The sequence below is a fragment of the Sorex fumeus genome, unplaced genomic scaffold, assembly GCF_029834395.1.
Source record: "Sorex fumeus unplaced genomic scaffold, SorFum_2.1 ptg000130l, whole genome shotgun sequence".
NCBI lineage: Eukaryota > Metazoa > Chordata > Mammalia > Eulipotyphla > Soricidae > Sorex > Sorex fumeus.
The window spans coordinates 409489-432286 of NW_026606187.1; the positions used below are offsets into that span (position 1 = coordinate 409489).

The 22798-nt window shown below is 53.6% G+C and overlaps 2 protein-coding genes across 3 annotated transcripts in view; both read right to left on the reverse strand.

Annotated features, from left to right (window-relative positions):
• Nucleotides 1-22798, reverse strand: part of BOLA2B (bolA family member 2B) — a 108113-nt gene that overhangs the window by 24409 nt on the left and 60906 nt on the right. The window lies entirely within an intron of this gene.
• Nucleotides 1-22798, reverse strand: part of SGF29 (SAGA complex associated factor 29) — a 31985-nt gene that overhangs the window by 8981 nt on the left and 206 nt on the right. Inside the window, exons 2-4 of one of the 2 annotated variants that reach the window (XM_056138956.1) lie at nucleotides 8877-8966; nucleotides 4085-4160; nucleotides 3251-3323 (exon numbers count right to left, since the gene is read on the reverse strand). In XM_056138956.1, coding sequence (XP_055994931.1) covers nucleotides 3251-3323; nucleotides 4085-4160; nucleotides 8877-8951 — 224 coding nt within the window. In that variant the 5' untranslated portion in view covers nucleotides 8952-8966. The remainder of the gene's footprint in view (nucleotides 1-3250; nucleotides 3324-4084; nucleotides 4161-8876; nucleotides 8967-22798) is intronic. The other variant, XM_056138958.1, reaches the window with a different exon arrangement.

Here is a 22798-nt window from a genome sequence, read left to right on the forward strand (position 1 = left end):
GCACCGCAGAGTGTGGCCCAAACAAAAAATAACAACAGTTCACTGCTAAAAAATGCTATAATGTGAACCTCAAGTGAGCCATCTTTATGCTGGTGGAGGTTTCAGTGAATCAAAACTGTTTTTAGTCAAAGAAATTTAGAGAGATGTGAATGGGCGTGAGAAAGCAATGGGAAGGGAAGGAGAGAAAGAGAAAGAAGGGGAGAGAGACGGAGGGAGGGAAGGAGAGAGGAAGGGAGGGAGGGAGGAAGGGAGGGAGGGAGGTATTCAAGAGAGAACACAGGCTTCTGGGGGGAGGAAGCAGAGGAGAGAAGGAAAGAAATATGAGAAATATGTGCTCAGGCTTGGGAAGAAAAGAAGCCGAGTGTTTACTTTTGAGATTTGTTTGTTTGGCTGTACCCAGCGGTGCTCAGGGCTCATACCTGGCTCTGCACTCAGGAGTCACTCCTGGCGGGCTCAGGGCACCAAAAGTGGTTCCAGGAATCAAACCTGGTAGACCACATGCGAGGCAAATGCGCCTAACCCACTCCAGCCCCAAGGTGGAGGCTACTGGGGGTGGGGGGTAGGGGAGCAACATCTGGGGGCCAGAGAGCCCTGAGGGCTGAGGGTCACGAGGCGTGGGTCGTCTCGGGTCACAGAATGGCAAACGTCTACAGAGCAGAGCTGGGAGCCGGCAGAGGCACCAGCAGGAGATTCCCAAACGCCTGCCCCCAACATAAAAGCAAGCCCCCCCCCCCCACTGCAAAAGAGCAACATTGTGCTGGGGGTACAGCTCCATTCTGTGTCTCCAGGTGTGAGGCCCTGAGTTGGAAAGGCCACATGGGCAGAGCACAATGAAACCAGGTACATTTTACAGAACGCCGCCCGCCCGCCCGGACGTCTGACGGCTGGGAAAAGCGAAATGGCAGCAGAAGGGCCAAGAATCTGGAAGCTGCAGTTACGCAACTCGTTACGAACATTTCACGCTGGGAAAGCTAAGAGCGGAGCCGGCCCACGCGACTCAGAGGCAGTTCCATCACTCGCAGCACTGACGTGTTGGCCTCTCTCTCCCTAGCACCCTACTGCCGGGCTGGGTTCCCACAGGCGACGGGAAAGGGCCAGTCAGGGAACAGGGAAGGGCAGGTGGGAGAACTGGAAGCAGTCAGAATCCACACTCTCCAGCCAGACCCCTTTGCTCTGCTCTCCAGCATGGTACATCACATGGGGGGCAGAGAGATTGTCCTTGCCCTGCTTCCGCTCCCCCTTGTCAATAAATGCAGAGCCCTGTGTCCCCTTCCCGGTTGGGTCCCTTAGTTCAAGCCTCTCCATGTATCCCAGGCACCTAGACCTAGATCCCTTGCACGGCACCTCTCGTCTGCTGGCCGTCCACCACACTGCCCGGGAACTCTTAGGGCACCTCCTGCCCGGACCCGTAGCCTGAAAGCACCAAAGGTCGCCAGCGCTGGCACTGGCTCACCAGCAAAGGCCTCAGAACCTGCACGGCGGGCGGAGGCACAGAGTCTGCGAGAGCAAGAGGGAGGCTGAGGGTGCAGCTGTCACCCCACAGAGACCCGCGTGTCCCTCGTCACCCACACGGGGTACAGCAGGGTTGAGTAAACGCAGACTAAGACTCATGTGTGAAATGAATTTTGTCAGTAACAACCAGTATGTATGAGAGAGAGAGAGAGAGAGAGAGAGAGACCGAGAGACCGAAAGAGAGAGACCATCTGTGTTATGCAATGAACAAAAACTCATTTTTAAAAAAAAAACAAACTGTAATTCTTAAAGGGCCAGGAGTAAGCCCTGAGCATTGCCAGGTGTGGCCCAAAAACAAAACAAAAAATGAATTTTGTGTTGGCTTCAGGCCATGCCCGGCAGTGCTTAGGGTGTGGTACCTGGGGGCTGCTCCAGCAGTGCGCGGGGCCAGGCAGTGCCAGGGAGGGACCCTGGGTCTCCCGCATTCCAATCCCCTCAGCTACCTCCTGGGCCCCCAAAAGTCTAATCTTGTTTCAATTCTATGATGTTTACACATGCACATGAAATAAATAATCATCCTTGGGGCTGGAGAGATAGGATAGCCAGTAGGGCGCCTGCCTTGCACATAGCCGACCTGGGTTCGATTCCCAGCCCCTCACTTGGCCCACTGAGCACCACCAGGAATGATCCTGGGCGCAGTCAGAAGAAAGCGCTGAGCACAGCCGGGTGTGGCTCAAAAGTCAAAAGAAGAAGAAGAAGAAGAAGAAGAAGAAGAAGAAAAACAACAAAAACCAAAGAAATAAAGAACCACACTAGCAGGGTATTAGAACTATGGTCGGGAATGAAACCTGGGTTCTCCCCCGACTTGTTTTGTGCCTTTTGGCAATGATGTAACCCCGAAGCGGCTTAGCTTCCTCATCAGTGCAGTTTGGACTGCTCTGAGTATCACTTTGGGGTTGGAGAGTGGGTCTGGGTTACAAGCAGTGCTTGAAGGTTACTCCCAATTCAGTGCTCAGGGAACCATGCGGTGGCCACGCAGAGCTATGGTGTCAGCTCCCTGCAGGGCAGGAGTCTCAGCCCCGCACACCTCTCTGGCCCCTGAAGTAAATCTGTCAAGTTTTTCTTGTTATTTTTGCTTTTTGGGTCCCACCCAGAGGTGCTCAGGGTTCACTCCTGGCTCTACACTCGGGGGTCACTCCTGGAGGGCTCAAGGGGCCACATAGGGTGCCAGGATCCAACCCAGGCCAGCCAAGTGCAAGACAAGTGCCCTATCCACTGCTCTCTCTCTCCGGCCCCGGATCTGTCAGGTATCTGGAGTAGGTCCTGACAGAGCAAGGCAGTGAGGTGCCGCCACTATTGTTGCTGCTGTAGTGTTTGGGCTCCTGCAGAAAAATGTCCCCTCCCATGGTTTGGCGAGCGTGTCAAGACAGGAGTGAGGCACTGAGGGGCACTGAGGGGCCCTGTCTCCCCCGGGGTTGCTCCTGGCTCTGCATCAGTGTCAAAGGCACCGTTCATCGACCCTTTGCATGACAACCCAGCAGGTGGCTGTTATTCCTATTTCAATGTCAAGGTTGGATGAGAAATAACGGCAGTACTGGGACTTGCCCTGTGCCTCGCTGGTTTCTGGAAACGGTAGGGCTGGGGTTGGAGACAGAAAGGGGCTCCCAGGAAGAGAGCCACAGAGGGGTGTGGGAAGGAACACTGGGTCCCAAGCAGAAAGGGGGCCGGGGCTGTGGTCCAGTGGCTCCCGGCCAGGCCAGGGAGCGAGCGAGGGGGCATGGTGACAGGCATTACTCACTTGCACTCCGCCTCGGCATCGGCCTTGGCGGTTGTATAGAGGCCACGCAGCTTTGTCCGGTAATAGGGGGAAACTGTAAAAGACAGAAAATGGCATGGGCGCAGGCTGGGGGCAGTCACGGGCGCAGGCCGGGGGCAGCACGGGAGGCCCTGCACCGAGGTCTGGTCCTCGGTGGGCAGAGGCGCTTCCAAGGCTGGTGTCCTTTTCAGTGACGTCACAATCTCCTAGGGCAAAAAAATGCCAGCACCGCCGCAAGGAGAAGACTTTCCAAGCCTGGCTGTGGCAGGACTCATGCCGAGATTCATCAGTGCACAGGAAAACATGAAACAATTCTCAAAGTGCCCGGGTTAGAGAATACCAGCCCGGAGCCAGCCCTGAGGGCCTTCCAGCTGGCGCAGGGGGCTCCTTGCAGACACGCTCTGGAGAGAACCCAGGCACGGGGCGCCCGTGTGCTCTCGAGGGCTCTCCCCTAGCTCCTCACCTCTGCTCTGCAGCAGACAGAACTGTAGCTCGAGCCTGAGAAGTGGTTCCTTTGGATTCCGAGAACCCAGTCAAAGCTCTTGTTTTTTGGGGTTGGTTTTTGGTTTTGGGCCACACCTGGCAATGATCAGGTTTTGCTCCTGGCTCTACACTCAGGAATTAATTCCTGGGAGGGCTCCGGGGACCATATGAGATGGCGGGGATGGAACCGCCGTGCCCAAGGCAAACACCCTACCCGCCGTACTCTCGCTGCGCCCCCTCCTGCATGCAGTTTCTTTCAACAACAGTCGGAGCCACACTCAGGGTCTTCGCCTGCAGCCCCCCGGCTCTGCCCTCCCGGGTGCGGCCACTCACTCTTATTCTCAGTCTGCATCCGCTCGTGCGTCTTCTGGATGTTCACCAAGTTGTGTTCGCTCCGAGAACGTTCCTCCTGCAGGGATGAGGTCAGAAGACAGGAGTGGGGCACCGAGGGGCACTAAGGGGCCCTGTCTCCTCTGGGGTTGCTCCTGGCTCTGCACTCAGGCGTTACCCCTGGTGGTGCTCGGGGGACCACATGGGATGCTGGGAATGGAACCTGGGTCGGCCGCGTGCAAGGCAAACGTCCTCCCCGCTGTGCTATCGCTCCAGCCCTAGTCTGTGCTTCTAACTGAATGAGCATGCACCAGAACTGCTGCGTGCAACCTGGATCCTAAGGTCCTTTCAAAGGTCGGGGAGTGTGAATAAGAATCACAAACAGAGAAGAAATGAATAAATGGGTCATACAGTGTGAGATGGGGACAGAGGGATACTACAGCGGGTAGGGCACTTACTTTGCATGCAGCTGACCCGGGTTCAATCCCCGGCATCACATCTGAGCCTGCCAGGAGTGATGCCTGAACACAGAGCCAGGGGTAAGGCCTGAGCACTGCCGGGCGTGGCTCAAAAAACAAACACAATCTTGTACTGGCAACTTGGGAGGCTCTGACCAAGAGACTATTACTGGCTTTTAACCCAGCTAGATGAGATGCCTGAAGGTTTGCCAAGACCACCTCTGCTTTTGGCCTCTGGGCGTCAAACGGAAGTCTGCAAACCCAGTGGCATCTTTGTATGTCTGAGGATGAACTGGATGGCTCATCAGTGGATCGAACTCGGGTCATGTGCCAGTCTCCTTGGTAATCTGTCTTCTTGAATTTAATTCATAAACTATTTTCAGACATCCACCACGAAACTGAGCCGACAGCAGAGCACTGCTACCCCCGTGCTCACCTGCACAATTGTGGCTTTGGGCAGGCAGTGGACCAACCCTGGATCAGGGCACACGTGGTTCTACCAGCTCCTGTGCAGGGGTGATGCTGGCCTGCTGCTAAGCCCCGTAAGCCTGGGTTCTCTGCTCCCCTTTTCCCCTGGACCTCTTTTTACTTGGGGTAGGGATGGTTTCTAAGCAGTGACACTGGGGCTAACTGGGCCATGTGGAAGGTGCAAGAATACAGAGCTACTCGTGGCCTGTGGTGTCGGGGTCCACCAACGCCACACCCCGCAGTGTTCAGGGGACCATACTGTTCAGGGGGTGAACTCAGATCTGACCATGAGCTATCTCCCTGCCCCTTATTTCGGCAGCTTATTCCATACTCTCACTGATGTGTTGGTTTTGTTTCGGGGTGTGTGTGTGGGGGGGAGGGGGCACATACACTGCCCAACTCAGGGCTTACTCCTGTCAGGGCTCAGAGGACCATATGGGATGCCAGGGATAGAACCCAGATTGATCATGTGTAAGGCAAATGCCCTGCCCACTGCGCTATCTCTGACCCTTCAATGATGTCTTCTTGTTTTGTTTTTTTTTTTTTTTGCTTTTTTGGGTCACACCCGGCGATGCTCAGGGGTTACTCCTGGCTCCGCACTCAGGAATTACTCCTGGTGGTGCTCAGAGGACCATATGGGATGCTGGGGATAGAACCCAGGTCGGCCATGTGCAAGGCAAACTCCCTACCCGCTGGGCTATCGCTCTAGCCCCTCAATGATGTCTTCTTAAATGTACTTCTTGGGCTGGAGATAGCACAGTGCTTAGGGCTACTCCTAGATCAATGCTCAGGGGTTGCTCTGGCTGTACTCAGGGGACCACGCGGTGACCTGGACTGACATCCAAAGCACGTGCTCCACCCTGAGCTGTCTTCCCATGCTACAAGCAAATATTTCATCCATTAAATACAAGATTTACATTCACCCAGTGCCCTTTCATTTTACTGGTTTCAGTCCAACATTCTAGCTGGTGGAGAATCTTTTCCATCTGTGTTGAAAATTTTTTAAAAGATCTGCAGAGAGCCTAAGGCAAAAAAAAAACAAAACTCAAGCAATAAGACCACACACCAAGGCTGACTGCAGGGCGCCTCCTGTCTGCCTGTGGCCAGCCCCCCAGGGACAGTCTTGTTCATTTGACATCTCTTGGCAGATATTTCTCCCTCTCTGCCCAAGTCACACTGCTGCCAGGTTGGTGGTCTTATAGCACCGGGCCCCGTACTCCTTCCATAGTTCATTCTCTGTATTGTCTGTTCTGGGGTTTGAGAAATGCGCACTGTTCTCATGTGCCCCCCGGGGGGTGGGGTATGAAGAACATTTTCGCAGTCCTAGAAATCGCCGGGGCTCCCTCTACTAACTCCTCACCCCTTTCAAGCCCCTGGCAACCACCGATCTTTTATTCTCCCCCAGTGTGGACTTTCCAAGAATGCCATATAGTGGGGCTGGAGCAACTGTCTAGTGGATAGGGCAGGTTCGATCCCCAGCACCCCGCAGGGTCCCCCATGCCTGCTGGGAGTGAGCCCTGAGTGCAGAGCCAAGAATAAGTCCCGAGTACTGCGAGTCTGACTCCCGAATCCAGTCCCCAAAACAATGTCACAGAGTGGGCCCATGAGCCTCTGTCCAGACATGATATGGCGGTGGCAGCAGTGGCACACCTGAGATGCAGACCCTTATGTTGAGACTGGACATGACCAGGGGAAGGGGACCACGTCTGGTGCCAGGGACTGAATGGGAGTACCAGGCAGGAGCTAAGCCCCTGTCCGCTCTCTCCAGCCCCCACAAGACATCCTTTAGGTGTCCGTGGCGGCACTGCAAGACAAACGGACCCTCTTTCCATGAGAAGCAGCATTCAGGGGTGGGGAGGGGGGATGGTTATTAATGAGAACATACAGGAGAGAACGATCTTGCAGGAGGAAAGCAAGGAACGGGAGTCAGCCTGGAGGCACTGATGGCGCCACAGTGAAGTGGGCCAGATCTCTTTTGTTTCGTTTTGTTTTGCTTTATTTTTGCCTTTTGGGTCATTCCCCGGATGCACAGGGGTTACTCCTGGGTCTGCACTCAGAAATCACTCCTGGAGGTGCTCAGGGGACCATATGGGATGCTGGGAATTGAACCCAGGTTGGCCGTGTACAAGGCAAATGCCCCACCCGCTGTGCTATCACTCCGGCCCCGAAGTGGGCCAGACCCCTTGATAATTTTAATAGAGCGGAAGGCTGGTGAGGCCAAGAGGAACGAACGGACAAATGGTGCTGTCCACGCTGGCTATCCCTGCAGGACGCTCTCCTGGGCATCTCGGGGACTCCTGAGGCTACGGAAGGCTTGAGGCACCTGTCATGCATGATCTGTTCCATGGCTCCCTTGGGCCCAAGAACAGACCAGAACCAGGACTCTCCTGAGGCCCAGGGAGCGGCCGGGCCAGGCCGGGCCCAGGACACTGCTGCATCTCTCCAAGGGGCCTGCAGGACAATAGCGCTCGGGGGAAACCAGTCATTGGGACAAGCACAAACTGGGGGACTGGCTTTGTCCCCAGCTGACTGGGAGCCCAGAAATAGCTGAGTCATAACCAAGTGTAATAAAGCCTGTCCAGGACAATATTTGGTAAGTGGGCAGAGCCAAGTCCTATCTTGCCAAATATTATGCATGTTGAGAAAGGACAAATAGTTCTGTGATTCCTACTATTCTGTTCTCGACCCCATGACCTGACTTCAACTGGATGGAACAGCAGCACTGTTGGTCAACAAGATTATGTGATGTGTGAAAACAATCGTATGCGTGACAAAATGTCTTGGGAAACTGAGGAAAACCCACTGTCAGGGCCATACCGATGGAAAACGATCTAAGAACTGGATCTTGATAACTGGGTATTAAGGTACAGACAGAGATAGATGAAGGGAGGTGATGGTGTCCAGATGAGCATGGCAGACAGGAGAGTGCCTCTTGGGGTTCTGGAGAGGACGATGCATTTAAGTTGCGGCCTGGACCACGTGTGGTACATCCCCCTGACCCGCTGCAGTGTCTGTGATGTGCAAGTCACACCAAAGGTGGGCGCTCCAGCATGGTGCTCCTGCTCTGGGAGAAATTGCCCAATGGTGGCCTGGCCCATGCAGTGAAAAACTCTCAGTCAGGGGCTGGATTGAGAGCATGGAGGGGAGGGTGCTTGCCTTGCACATGGTTAAACTGGGTTCAATCCCCAGCACGGTATGTGGTCCCCCAAGCACCGCCAGAAGTGATTCCTGAGCACAGAATCACGTGAAAACCCTGAGCATTGCTGGATGTGGGCCAAGAAGGGATGGGGGGAATTAAAAAAAAAAAATCTCAGCCCGGGCTGGAGATATTACAGAGAATAAGGTTCTTGCCTTGCATGTGTTGATCCGAGTTCAATCCCCGTCACCCCATATGGTCCCCCGAGCCCTCCAGGAATGATTCCTGAGTGCAAAGTATATACCCTGAGCACTGTTGGGTATGCTGCCCCCACCCCCTACTAAAAAAAAAAAAAAGGGGTAAAAAAAATAAAAAAAGATTTTCAGCAGGCCTGGGTTGAGGCTCTGCATATTTCCTAAAAGGTTCTGACTCTTGACCAGCTTCTTGGTGGTAACCTGCAAACACAGAGAGAATCATGCCTGCTGAGTGTCTCTCTGTTTACTGGGGATGGCCGACGACGCAGTGCAGTGCCAATGGGTCTGGAATGTGAATGAGCTCTCATTAGAGCTGTTACGAAACAAACAGAAAAACACGAAAATCCGGCAGCAGTGGTGATGCGAGCCAACCTCCTCCTCCTCCTCCTCCTCTTCCCCCGCCTCCAAGTCTCTGACACAGTCCCGGCTCAGGGGCACACGCAGGTTTCCTGAGGAGTGGAAGGCAAGGGGCTTTTTACCTGGGTTTGCTTGATGAGCTGATGCAGCTCCGTGAGCAGCTCTGCAATCCGGGAATCCGCAGACACGAGTGCCATGGTCGATGCGGGCACCTGGCGTGGGTCGGGGCAGAGAGAATCCTGTTAGTGGTGCTGGGGGAGGAGGGGTTACAGGCAGGTCTGCCGAGAAGACACGCTGAAGTCAGGGTCTCAGGGACAGCTCCAACCTCTGGGGCTCATGCAGAGCACGCGGGCGGCCTGTGTTCAATGCCTGGGATGGCCCTGCATGGTTCTCCGAGAACCACCTGTGCCCGCCAGGAGGAACCCCAGAAACCACCAGGGGTATCCCCAACAGCAATCCAAAATGCTAAGTTGGAGTCTTAACCCCTGGCATCTGTGAAAGTAGTTTTTTTGGGGAAACGGATCTTGGTAGCTATAATCCAGGCTGGGCCCCAAGTGCAGTGGGAAGGTCTCCAGAAGGGACAGACAGAGGTACAGTCTGAGGTGCCGAGGACACAGGCCATTCTGTCCTTCTGCGCACCTAAAAAGGAATCAACCACTGGCTGATGGGATTCAAGCCCCCCCAAACTGAGAGAACACATTCAATTGACTAATGCCACCCAGAGCCCCCCAAACTGAGAGGACACATTTGATTGGCTAACGCCACCTACTTTGTGGTAATTACAGCAGACCTAGAAGATGAACACAGGGTGAGGCTAAATCAGCTACCTCTTTGTATTCAACAGATTCAATATTCTTTTTCACTCAACAGATTCAATATTCTGACAAAAGACTCAAGCATTCTAGTTTCAACACCTTCCATTCGTAAGGCACAAAGTTTCTTAGTGTAGAGGAAAAAGAAATTAGCTACTACCTTAGTTGAGGTAAGATGATTATATTCTGGTGAAAAAAGATTTTTTTTTGGTTTGCTTTTAGACCACACCCAGCGGTGCTCAGGGCTTAGTCCTGGCTCTGCACGTAGGGATTACTTCTGGGTGAGCTTGGGGGAAGCATGTGTGGTGCTAGGGATCAAACCTGGGTCGGGCATGTACAAGACCAATTTAACCCCTAGGCTGTCTCTCCAGCCCCCAGGATTCTGGTTAAGATCTGAAGATGCTACATGAAGTTCTGCATCCATCCAACCTTGTAGAAAGGTTCCTGAGCTCGGGGATGTGACCGAGTGGGACAGCACCTGCCTCACACATGGCGGTCCTGATTCTCACTCCCTGCACTCCAGCCCCCTGAAGAAACAACTATTTTTTGTTTTGTTTTGGGGCTACACCCAGCGATGCTTAGGGGTAACTCCTGGCTCTGTACTAAGGAATTACTCCTGGCGGTGCTTGGGGGAACCATACGGGATGCTACGGAACCATCAAACCCAGGTCAGTCGTGTGCAAGGCAAATGCCCTCCCCACTGTACTATCACTCTGGCCCCTGGATACACAAAATTTTTCTATCAATTCATTAACAGATAAATATTGGATTGTGTCCACTTTGCTTTTTGGGTCACATCCAGCATTGCATAGGGTTTACTACTGGCTCATGCACTCAGGAATTACTCCTGGTGGTGCTCGGGGGACCATATGGGTGCTGGGAATCGAACTTGGGTCGGCCGCGTGCAAGGCAAACGCCCTACCCACTGCGCCATTGCTCCAGCCCGTGTCCTCTTCGGTGCAAGTAAGAATAATGCTGTGATGGTGATCAGAGTGACCGTACAATGGGAAGGGAACTCGCCTTGATTGCTGACCCAGGTTCAATTCCTGGCACCCCATGTGGTCATCAAATATTGCCAGGAATGATCCCTGAGGGAGGGAGAGGAGTAATCCCTGAGCACCTCTGGGTGTGGCCTCAAAATGGAGGAAAACTGATGTTGTAATGAATTCTCTCAGACACTTTCTTTTGGTTTTGGCTTTTTGGGTCACATCAGGCAAAGTTCAGTGGTTACCCCTGGCTCTGCACTCAGGAATTACTCCTGGCAATGCTCAGGGGACCATAATGCGACATTGAGGATCGAATCTGGGCAAGCTGAATACAAGGCAAATGTCCACTCTGCTGTACTCTCGCTCTGGCCCCCAGCCAACCCCAGTTTGATCTCAGGTTATCACATATAGGCCCGGAGCGCCACCAGGAGTTATCCCTGAGCATCGCTGGGTGTGACTCCCAAAACAAAAACAACCAACCAAACAAAAAAGGCTGCTGTGCAAACCAGAGCCACAGGAAATGATGAAGTAGAGGGCTGGTGCGGTAGTGCAGGGAGAGGGCATTTCCTTGCATGCAACTGACCCAGGTTCAATGCCCAGCACCCCGTATGCCTCACCCCCAAAGACTGCCAGGACTGATCCCTGAGCACAGAGTCAGGAGTAACCCCTGAGCATCCCTGGATGTGTCGCCGCCCAAAAAACTAAAAATGAAAACGATGATGTAGTAGTGTTTAGAACAGAGATTGGAAGTAGCTAAACTTGGGAATACACTCGCTGCTAAAATCTTGGAATGATACGTGGGAGTATCTGCTCAGTGAGGAAAAGGAAGAAAGCCCCACTGCACCACGAGAGTAAATTGTAAGGCAGTGTAAGGTTGTTCTCCGGCTAACACTGAAGACTCCGGGCCAGACTCACTTCACTTCTTCTGGGGATGAGGTGGGGCGAGGGGGGCCCATCCAGTGGCCTGGAGTTCCCAGAAGCCGTACTGCTCAGGCCTGTGGCGACGGGTCAGAGCAACAGCACAGTGAATTAGTGCTCACCTGGCACTTGCCCAACTGGGTTCAATCCCCGCCACCCCATACAGTCCCCTGAGCCCCGCCAAGAGCGATCCCCGAGCTAAGAGTACGCCCTGAGCACTGCTGGATGTGTCCCTAGCCCCTACCAAAAAAGAAAAAAAGAGAGAAAGGATATGTCGGAGATCTTATTCCTACAGATGAAAGCAGGAGACGGGGCGGGCTCCTGCTTGCTGGCTGGCCTCTGGCTGGCAGCGCTGTGCCACCCCCCCCAGCCCCTGCAGCAGATCTGTCGCACTGTAGCACGGTCCTCCTGTTGTTCATCGATTTGTTAGAGTGGGCCCAATAACATTGTGAGACTTATTGTTACTGTGTTTGGCATATCTAATACGCCACGGGGAGCTTGCCAGGCTCTGCCATGCGGGTGAGATACTCTCGGTAGCTTGTCGGGCTCTCCGAGAGGGATGGAGGAATCGAACTCGGGTCAGCTGGGTTGGCTGTGTGCAAGGCAAACGTCCTACCCGCTGTGCTATCTACTTCAACGAATTACACGCTGCTCGTGGTTCTGCTTCCTGTCCTTCAGTGAGGACAGCAGAGAAGACAGAGGGCAGCTCCGGCCCAGCCTTCAGCATCTTCCAGGGGGCCTGACGACAGCGCCTTGCCCCACGCACAGCGAGAACACTGGGAAACCAAGAAGCCCACCAAGCTCAAGGAGCGAAAACGGTGTCATCGGAGACACAAACACCAACACCCAGCTCAGTAAATCCTGAGACTGTCCTCAGGGACACTGTGATGGGGATGTTCAATGAGCTCAAAGAAATGACGACACAGGCGGTCAGCAAAGCACAAGAAAGTGTGAGAGTCAAGGGGCCGGAGCGACAGTACGTACAGCAGGCAGGGCGCTTGTGTGGCACACGGCTGACTGGGGTCCGATCCCCAGCATCTCCTAGGGTCCCCCGAGAATCGCCAGGAGTAATTCCTGAGCACAGAGCCAGGAGTAACCCCTGAGCATTGCCCGGTATGGTTCCCCCCGGCCACCAACACACACAAAGTGAGTAAGAGTCAAAATGAAAATACTACAGCCAGGAATGACAGCAGTAGAGAGGACAGTAAGATGATATAAGAAAGTCAATGGGGGCCGGGGCGACAGTGTAGCCAGGAGGCGCTTGCCCCGCGTGTGGTCTGGTTGACAGAGGTTCAATCCCAGCAACCCATATGGTCTCCTGAGCATGCCAGGTGTTATCGCTGGGTGGGTGACCCAAACCAAACAAACAAAAGTCAACAGAAGCTCTGAAGAGAGTAACAGCAGGGGAGCAAAACCTCAAGGAGCTGCAAGAAGAGGAGGAAACCGCTTGGAAACAGCGAACGGTGGAAAATAGTCTAAAGAGAAATGAACAGCGTACCGGGAGGGGCCGAGAGCCCAGCTCCCAGCCCTCCTCCAGCCCTTCCCTTCTGCCCAGACCCTGCCTGCGCGACAGCACCCCTGTTTGCGGGGTGACTGACAATCCCAAACGCCACAGAAAGGGTAAGACTGTTCCCAGAGGGGCTGGCGCGATAGACAGCCGGGAGGGCCGTCTGCCTTGCACACAGTCGACCTGGGTTCCATCCCTGGCACCCCACAGGGTCCCCTGAGCACCACCAGGAATAATTCCTGAATGCAGAACCAGGAGTAACTCCTGAGCATCGCTGGGTGTGACCCCAAAAGCAAAACACAAACAGACAGAAAGACTTCCCAGAATCTGAGAGGAAGGGCTTTGGACCTCAAGGGAAACCTTTTCCGGGGGACAGGCTCCTATGAATGTTCCCTACTTGCAGGCTTGGGGCTGACAGGAGCAGAGATCGGAGGGGCGGGATCCAGGCAGAGCCGGAGCCAGTCTCCCGCCACTGCCCGCTTCCATTCCTCCCCGGCCATGTCCGCTCAGCTTTCCCGGCCCTCCTGACCCCAGGAAAGCACATCCTGTGAGCCTGCCACAAGCACTGGCCTCGCACTCCTTTCAGGTGCAGCTCAAGGCTGGCTAGCCGGGCTACAGCGGCATCAGTCGAACATCTTGCACCTGATTCCTGGAATCCACCGGACCTCCTCCCACTCGCCTCTCTAAACTTCTCACCAGCTGATGCACATCCATCTCTTCTTTCCTGCCCAGACCCAAACTCCGTCTCTGCTTCCACCCATCGCCAACCGCCACGGAGAAGCGCTACTAAGACGGATCCGGGAGGGGCCGGGTACAGGGCCGTGATGGCTCCCAAAAACATTAAGCTGGAGCCCACCTCAGCCCCAATTTTTTAATAAAGTCAATGTGCCCAGGAAATCACAGAGTGCCAAGGCTCAAGCCCAGCCCTCCCCCATGCCAAACGTGCTCCCTCGGGCTGGGGAAGACAGGACAGCAGGTGAGGCACTTGCCGGGTTCAATCCCCAGCACCCCATATGGTTGTCTGAGCTGACAAAGAGTGATCCCTGAGCACAGAGCCAGGAGTAAGCCCTGAGCACCGCCAGGTGTGGCCCCCAAACCGACAAACACAGAAAAATCAAAATGCTTGGTGTGTCCTCCAAGCTAGCCTTCTCCCTGGCTTGTCGGGTTGAGGACAGAGACTCTACCTCTTGCCAGCAGGTGTAGACACCCCCACCCCTCACCCCCAGTGCAGGAGCACTGAGCTCTTGGGTGCACAGCTCTGGGCCTCCGATGGCTCCCACTTCCCTGCTGCTCTGTGTGGTCCTTTCTCCTCCTTTCTCTGCTCTGCACCCTCGTCTTGTCTTCCCTATACCCAGCAGATGGTCATCCCAGGCTGCTCCTCTCATCCTCCGAGCACTGTCTGAGCATTCGCTTCAGTTCAAGCCCCCACAATCCAAGATTGCCAAAACAACATCTACCTGCCCGCCCCCCAATTCCAGATTTCCAGCTGAGTTCCCAGGCCTCACGCTGCCTCCCTGGCACAGGTTAAACAAATGGCGCCTAACACAGGCCTACTACAGGCCAGCCAACTCCAGGCTGAAAATCCTGAACTCACCAATTCCTCCTTCCTGCTCACCTCCTATCACGCAGCTACTGACCAACACCAGTAGTTGAAGGACTTCGCCTGACATTTCTCTTAAACCTAATCCCCTTCTCCCTCACACTCATTAGTTGGGCTCTCGTTTCACTATCACCAAATCCTCTATCTCATTGCTGAACGCAGTGCTCCTCTCAAGGAAATAACAAAAGCACTCAGAGCTGGAGATAGCACAGGGGTTAAGGCGCTGGCTTTGCATGTGGCCAACCCTAGATCTCCAGCACCACAGCTGGCCCCCTAAGCAGCACCAGGAGTGAGCTCTGAGCACCGCAAGATACGTAACCCCCCAAAAAATATAAAACAAAAAACTGAGCAGGTAATAGATGTACATGGGGGGGGGGGAAATCACCCGATAAAAGAATTGTAATGGCATCTCTCTCAACTCCCAAGGCAACACTGCTGCTGCTCAGCTGTTTCTCTAGAACTATCTCGGGTGCACCTACAGAAAAAAAATGCATCAAAACTTTTGAAAAAGAAAATGGCTGATGTGAAGATGGACACACATGCTTGCACACTCGTGCACAAAACTGAGGTGGAAAGTTCCAGTAACCAAAGTGAGAAAGATGATGCATGTACTCTGGCGGGGAAGGAGCCAGCTGCAAACCAAAGCAGAGGAGGGCCGATGAGACACGGTCTCCATCCCCGCTGCCGCCCACTAGCTACGGAGATCGGGTCAGTTTGGCTCTCCTACAGCGAGGGACTCGAAGCCAGTGGCAACGAGCCAGGGGGACTGGAGCTGTTTGTCCCAGAAAAGAGCTTTCAGCCCCAACAGCTCGGCGCCAGAGTCCCAGGGTCTGGCCCGTGGCCTTGCCCCTTCCCCAGACCCCGGGAGCCTGGCAACCCCAGCGAGGCTTCAGCGCTCTCTGGATGATTCTGAGGTCAACCTTGGGGCTCTCCACTATTTGCCTCCTCACGTGCAGAGAACCACACCGCAGGGGTACCACCGATCTGCCAGTCTTGACCCCACCGGTCCCGATGTCATGTGTTATTGGTATGGCGCATCTTCTGATGTCTGGAGTCTTTCCCGGAAAGTGTGAAGATCCAGATGCCGCGTCTGTGACCTGGCACCCGTCTGCGGCCGAGCAGCACCGACTGTGTGAATAAACCAACTTGGTTTTTCAGCTAGTTCTCTTTCAGTGGTCTCTGGCTGATTCCAGAGACTTCTCTCAGCAGTCATTGGAGTCTTTTTAAAATACATGGATTTGGGGAAAGAGTGACTGGACAGCAGGTCGGGTGCACGGATGACCTGGGTTTGATTCCTGGCACTCCATGCGGTCTGGAAAGTGCCAACAGTGATCCCTGATCACAGAGCCAGGAGTAAGACCTGTGTACAACTGGTGTGGTCCAGTAACAAAAGAAAGACATAAGCTCACTTTATTGTTTATTTAATTTTCTTTTTTTTTTTGCTTTTTGGGTCACACCCGTCTATGCTGAGGGATTACTCCTGGCTCTGCACTCAGGAATTACTCCTGGGATTAGGAGTTTGGGAGACCATACGGGATGCCGATGATTGAACCCGGGTCGGCTGCGTGCAAGGCGTGCAAGGTGCAGAGCCCTACCTCCTGTGCTATTGCTCTGGCCCCCATATGCTCACTTTAAAGTAAACATTCAGGTTTAATAAGAAGACAATGTTGGGGCTGGAGAGAGTGGATAAAGTGCATGCCTTGCATGTGACAAATCTGGAGTCGATCCCCAACATCCCACAAGGTCCCCTGAACCTTGCCACAAGTGATCCTCGAGCACAGAGCCAGGAGTAAGCCCTGAACACCGCTGGGTATGATCTTTCCGTTTATCCTTCTCTTCCTGGTGAGTCACAATGCTGGCCACTCTCTCATGAGCTTATCAGGAATCCTGATGACTTTTACCGTCGGGTCTCTTGCCCATTTAATTTAAGGCTTGTTTTAAATCTGACTTCACGGACTTAGTTATATATACATAAACGTTATATATACACATATATATATATATACAGTCCTTTGTTACATGCAAGTTGGGGTGGGGAAGTCATTCTAGGGATGCACATGATCCCGAGCCCTGTCAGGAATTAATCCCTGAGCACAGAACCAGGAGTAAATCTTGAGCACTGCTGGGTGTGACCGAAAAGAGAAGGTTCTATATTCAGGGGCCAGAGATAGTACAGGGCTGAAGGCCTTGAATCCCGCCAACCCAGGGTTTGAATTCTAGGCACCCATATATGGTCCCCCAGACAATCATAGAACATTCCTGAACTCAGAACCAGGAATAGCTCCAGAGTTCTGCCAGAAATGGCCCCAAAACAAAAACAAAGAATCTCTTTGACAGTGGTGGGGGAAGGGGGGTTTTAGTGGCCTGGGAATGAACAAACTGAATAAAGTCACTCATCATCTCTGCCTCTCTCTGAAAAAAGAAAAAAAGACAAAGACTCTACATTCAGAACCAGAGAGATCCATCAGCGGCTGGAGCACATGCCTTGTAAGTGCTGGGCCCCCCTGACCTACTGCCACCACACGGCCCCTGAGCACCAGGGGTAGCTCTAGTGGTGTCTGAGCCACACTAACCTGGCCACTGGATGCCAGTACCACTGGGCCTCGGCAACATCACACATTCAACACCAATACACTAAACCACCTAGCCCAGTCAGCAAAGTATGGCTAGAGTGGTTCTCAGCCCCTCTGAGCATTGCCAGGAAGCCCCACTCAAACAGAAAAAAAAAAAAAAAAAAAGAAAAGAAAAACTAGGGGACCAAAGTGCTAGCACAGCAGTTAAGGCACATGCCTTATATGTGGCCAACCTGGGTTCGATCCCCAGTAACCCACATATGGTGCCCTAAGCCCAGCCAGAAATGATCCCTGAGCACAGAGCAGGAGTAAGCACTGAGCACTGCTGTACAGACACCGCCTCCCCTTCATCTCATCTCCCATACTCCCCCCCCAAAAAAAAGAATCTAGGGCGCAAAAGATAGTACAGCTGTTTAGACAGACCTGGGTTCACCAGCACTGTTTGAGCACTCCTAGGTGTGACCCCAGAAGAATCTACATTCAACACTAGGTTTTAAAAACTGAGAAATATATAACTGAAATCCAATCATGAACAGCTTTGTAAAAAAAAAAAATTTTTTTTTAAGGGGCTGGAGCGATAGCACAGTGGGTAGGGTGTTTGCCTTGTACTTGGCCGACCCGGGTTCAATTCCCAGCATCCCATATGATCCCCTGAGCACCGCCAGGAGTAATTCCTGTGTGCATGAGCCAGGAGTAACCCTTGTGCATCGCTGGGTGTGACACAAAAAGCAAAATAAATAAATGTCTGTCCACTGTCCTCCTGTTGTTCATCGATTTGCTCGAGCGGGCTCAGTAACGTCTCCATTTTGAGACTTACTGTTACTGTGTTTGGCATATTGAATACGTCACAGGTAGCTTGCCAGGCTTTGCCATGCAGGTGGGATACTCTTGGTAGCTTGCTGGGCTCTCAGAGAGGGGCAGAGGAATCAAACCCTGGTTGGCTGGGTTGGCCTCGTGCAAGGCAAACACCCTATGCACTGTGCTATTGCTCCAGTCCAAATACATAAAAATCTTTATATAAGAACAAAATAAAAAAGAAAACTGAGAAAAGATAATGGTGATTTTTCCCTAGTCCTTACTGTGCTTCTGAATTGATGCTTACATTGGTGTTCTCATTTGAATTGTTTTCCTTGGGGGGTGGGAGGCATACCCAGCAATGCTCAGGAGTTACTCCCAGGCCTGCACTCAGGAATTACAACTGGTGTTGCTCAGAGAAACATATGGGATGCTGGGGGACTGAACCCAGATTGGCCTTGTGCAAGGCAAATGCCCTACCTGCTGTGCTATCACTCTGGCCCCTCTCACGTAAATCCTGGGCCTGGGACACAGTGCAATGGGCTGGGCCCATGCCTTGTCTGAGGATGGCCCCGGTTCCATCAAGGCACTGCATGGTCCCCACAGCACCAACAGAAGCAACCTCCCAGGCACTAAAGGAGTCAGGGCAGGGCAATGCAGGAGGGCATGGCCCCAAACCAAGTAAATGTTAGAGCCGCATTTCTCAGCCAGGGTCATATGGCGACACCTGTGGCCGCTCAGGATATTGTAACAGGACACAGGTGAAAATCATATACCCAGACTAGGTCCCTGCCCCCACCTTTCCTCCAGGAGATTAGGGGGCCAACCAATAAGACAGGGGCCCACAGGAAGGCAACAAGGTTGGAAGGGAGCCACAGTTGAGAAACCCTGTATTGTGCAATCCTGCAAGTACATCCTCTCTTCAGCAAACAACCTCAGAGAGATGAGGTCATGTTAACTGTGCCTTGATCTGGGGTCAGAGGCAAGACAGCTGGCAAGACGCTTCTCTTGCGCCAGCTGCTGACCCAAGTTCAATCTCTGGCACGCCAGATGGTCCCTCCAAGCACCACCGGGAGTGATCCCTCAGCACAGAGCCAGGGAGAAGCCCTGAGCACAATCAAGTGAGGCCCCCAAACACAACCACAACAGTGAAAAAAATTCATCCTTGAGCTGAAACTGCAAGACGGCAAACTCTAAGATCTACTTTCTTCCTCCAGTTCCCAGCATGCTGATCACAGAGACATCACTGAAGGCAAAGTACTGAGGACACACCCGCCACTGAACTGTTAGGTGAGTAGGGTACCAAGAGAGGGAAAACACCACCAGTGAGATGGTGATGTACTGTGACAGCTGGCTGTGGACGTGGAGGCCAAAGGGATGATGCTGAGGCAAAGGGCTTTGCTTTGCCAACCTCAAGGTACCCTGGTTCGATCCCGGACACAGTATGTGATAGCCTGAGAGCCAGGCAGTGCCAGGATTTACTCTTGGAGCCAGGAGCTACACATAAGAGCCAGAAGGAGCCCCTGATTACTGCGCAGGCAGTGGCCCCAAAGTGCCCCAAAATAAAAATAAACAATGAGCACTCTGGCTTTCAAAACACATTCCAGCATCTCAAATAGCCCTTTGCGACTGATCCTCTGCTACAATAACACTAAATTTCCAGGCTCCCCGTCCCAAATAAACACACTTTCATGCTCCGCTCAAGCTGTGACGCCCTCTGAAACGCCCTTTGATGCCTCACTTTCTTCCGCTCGGGTCCCAAATGGACTCAGCCTTCAAAGTCCCAGTCAAAGGCAGCAACATTAGCACTGTCAACGCTTCTTGGTAACCGTGTTTCATCTCAGGGCCCAGAAGAACACGTATCTGGCAGACTCAGCTCCCCAGAGCCAGACAGGACTGGCCAGAGGGGATGGCGCTTCCATTTCCACCCTCGGCCCAGGAGTCAGACTGTTCCCCGCCTCATTTCTCTTGTACTATCAGGAGCACTAGGAAGAGAGTGCTGCAATTCAGTCATCTTCAGACTCCCAGTGACTAGGCCTAAGACCTGCAAGCTGAGTCTTCAAAATAGAAGGCGGAGAGGCCAGAGCAACAGTACAGCAGGCTGGGAGCCTGCTTTGCCTGTGGCAGACCCAGGTTCGATCCCCGGTATTCCATATGGTCCCCAGAACACAGCCAGGAGTGATTCCTGAGTGCAGAGCCAGGTGCAACCCCTGAGCATCACCGGCTGTGACTCCAAAACAAAACAACAGAAAACTGAACTGAGCCTTGGGGCCCTTGAAACTTTGAATCGCTGCAACAATTCTGCTGCGGAGTTTTCGGTATCTCCTACCCCAGAAGGAAAATTAGTCGCTATCAACTTACTGTAGAATGAACTATTTCCTGCCTCTAGAAAGAGGTATAATTCCCTTTTATAAAGTCACGATCCTTCAACTATCCTTATCAAGCACTTATTCAGCAGACACAAGATCTCCAAGCATCAAATCCCGACTTCGCTCTTGGGAAAATGTCCAGAAAGACACAAAGACTGTATAGCATACAGTTCCATATACTTACTTGGAGTTAAAACCAAACCACTTGAAAGGACAATGGACAAAACAGAGAAATGAAATCCTTCAGACGGAGGACCAACCAACCCACAGACACCTGGGAGTGAAACTTCAAGTCTCAAGGATAATTATGTGGAAAGAGGCTAATGGAGAAAAGGGTCACCAAGAAAAATGCAGTGTTTGGCCTGAGCAACTGGACGTCTCGGAAGACAGCTGGGAAAGTTGTGGGGATGGTAAAACTCAAAATTCCAGTCTGGGGGCTAGAGCAATAGCACAGCGGGTGGGACGTTTGCCTTGCACGCGGCCGACCCAGATTCGATTCCCAGCATCCCATATGGTCCCCCGAGCACTGCCAGAGGTAATTCCTGAGCACAGCGCCAGGAGTAACCCCTGTGCACTGCTGGGTGTGACCCAAAAAGAAAAAAAAAATTCCAGTCTGGACATGTCTGTGGACTAGACATCTAAGAGGAGATGCCACACAAACATTGGCTGAGGATGAAAATTAGTATTTATACTTAAAAGTCTCAAAAACGGAGAACTCCCAGGAAGTGAAAATAGAATTAATCTAGAGGGCCAGAGGGAAAGAGTACAGCGGGTAGGGTCCTTGCCTGGCATGCATCAAGCTGGTTCCATCCCCAGCACCTTATTCGTTCCCCAGAACACACAGGGAGTGGTGAGAGCAGAGCCAGGAATAACTATGTCCACCCCTCATGCCCCCTCAAAAAGAAGTAATCTATGGGCCGGAGCCATAGTATAGTTGGTAGGGCGTTTGCCTACACGCAGCTGAGCCAGGATCAATGCCAGGAACTCCATCAGGATCCATCAGGAGTGACCCCTGAGCGGAGAGCCAGGAGTAAGCCCTGAGCACCACCGAGTGTGGCTCCCCCACCACCCCCTGCAAAACACACACACACACACACACACACACACACAGAAAGGCAGTAGGAACCATGAAAGGAAGAGGCAGGAACCAGCAGAGATGGCGCTGCTGAGCTGGAGGGCGCTACAGACAAGAAAGGGGGGGGGGGGGGCGTGTGGAAGGGAGGGGGAAAAATGGGGGAGGAGGATATGGGTGAAGGGGGGTGGTGGTGGGGGGGGAACTCCAGCCTTGTGTGCAAGGCCCTGAGCCCCATCCCTGCACATGGTCTGCAGCACCAGACTGGGCACTGAACCCTCCAGCCCACACCATTCATTCATCTTGGTAGCCCTTAGAGTGGACCAGCCCCATCCTTGTCCCTTCCCCGAGCATCACTGGTGTGGCCCTTCGGGAGCCAGAGAGATAGTACAGGGGGCAGGATACTTGCCTTCCATGCAGCCGACCAGGGTTCCACCCCTGGTACCCGGTACCCCTGAGCCCCGCCAGGAGTGATCCCTGAGTGCAGTCAGGAATAAGCCTGAGCACCTCGGTGTGGCCCCAAAACAAAAACAAGAAAAATCATCTTAAGTGTCCGGAGCAAGCCCAAAGGGCAAGATTTGGATGCGGCCAAGCAGGGTTCGATCCTCGGTATCCCATGTGGTCCCCGGAGCACGACCAGGTGCAACTCCTGAGTGCAGAGTTACCCTGCGCACCTCTGGGTGTGACCCCAAAAGCCCACCGTCCTCACCAAAGAGAAAGTTTCACTAGGGCCTGGTAAAACAAACACCTGACAGGTGTGAGGGCCTAGAGGCAACCAGTGAAAGGGGAGGAGATGGGGGGAGTGGGGGAGCTGGAGCGATAGTGTATCAGCCAGAGTGATGCTTGCCTTGCATTTGCAGACCCGGCTCCGATCCCAGCACCTCCAACGGTCCCTGAGCAGCCAGCCAGGAGTAACCCGAGCACCGCTGGATATGCCCCCTCCACCTCCCCTCGCCCGCCCCTCCCCAAAAGAGTAACTGCTACGAAATCAATATAAGAACTTGCTGCTTCTGCAAACCCTGCAAACCCAGAGACCACGGGCGGTCTGACGAGGAGCTCCTGCATCTGTGGGGGTCCCGGGTTTAGGAGGCGCTAAGGCTGGTGTGCATGGGGCAATGATGCCTTGGGAGACACACAGGGGCTGACTGGTGCGGGGGCGACGAGGAGCGCGAGTGGGGGTGGGTTTCGCTAGGAGGTGCACATCCCGGGCAAAGAGTCCAGGTGCCGGCGCTGGGGGTCCCCGGCTGCCCTCGAGTCCTCGCACCTGGGCCGAAGGCGCACGCGCGGGGCCTCCCCACGCCGCGCCCCGCCTCCCCGGCGCGTGCGCACCGCCCCGCGCGCGCCCCGCGAGCGCCCCGCCGAGGCCCGGGGAGGCGCGCCCGCGACCCCCGCCCGCGTCCCGCCGTTCCCGG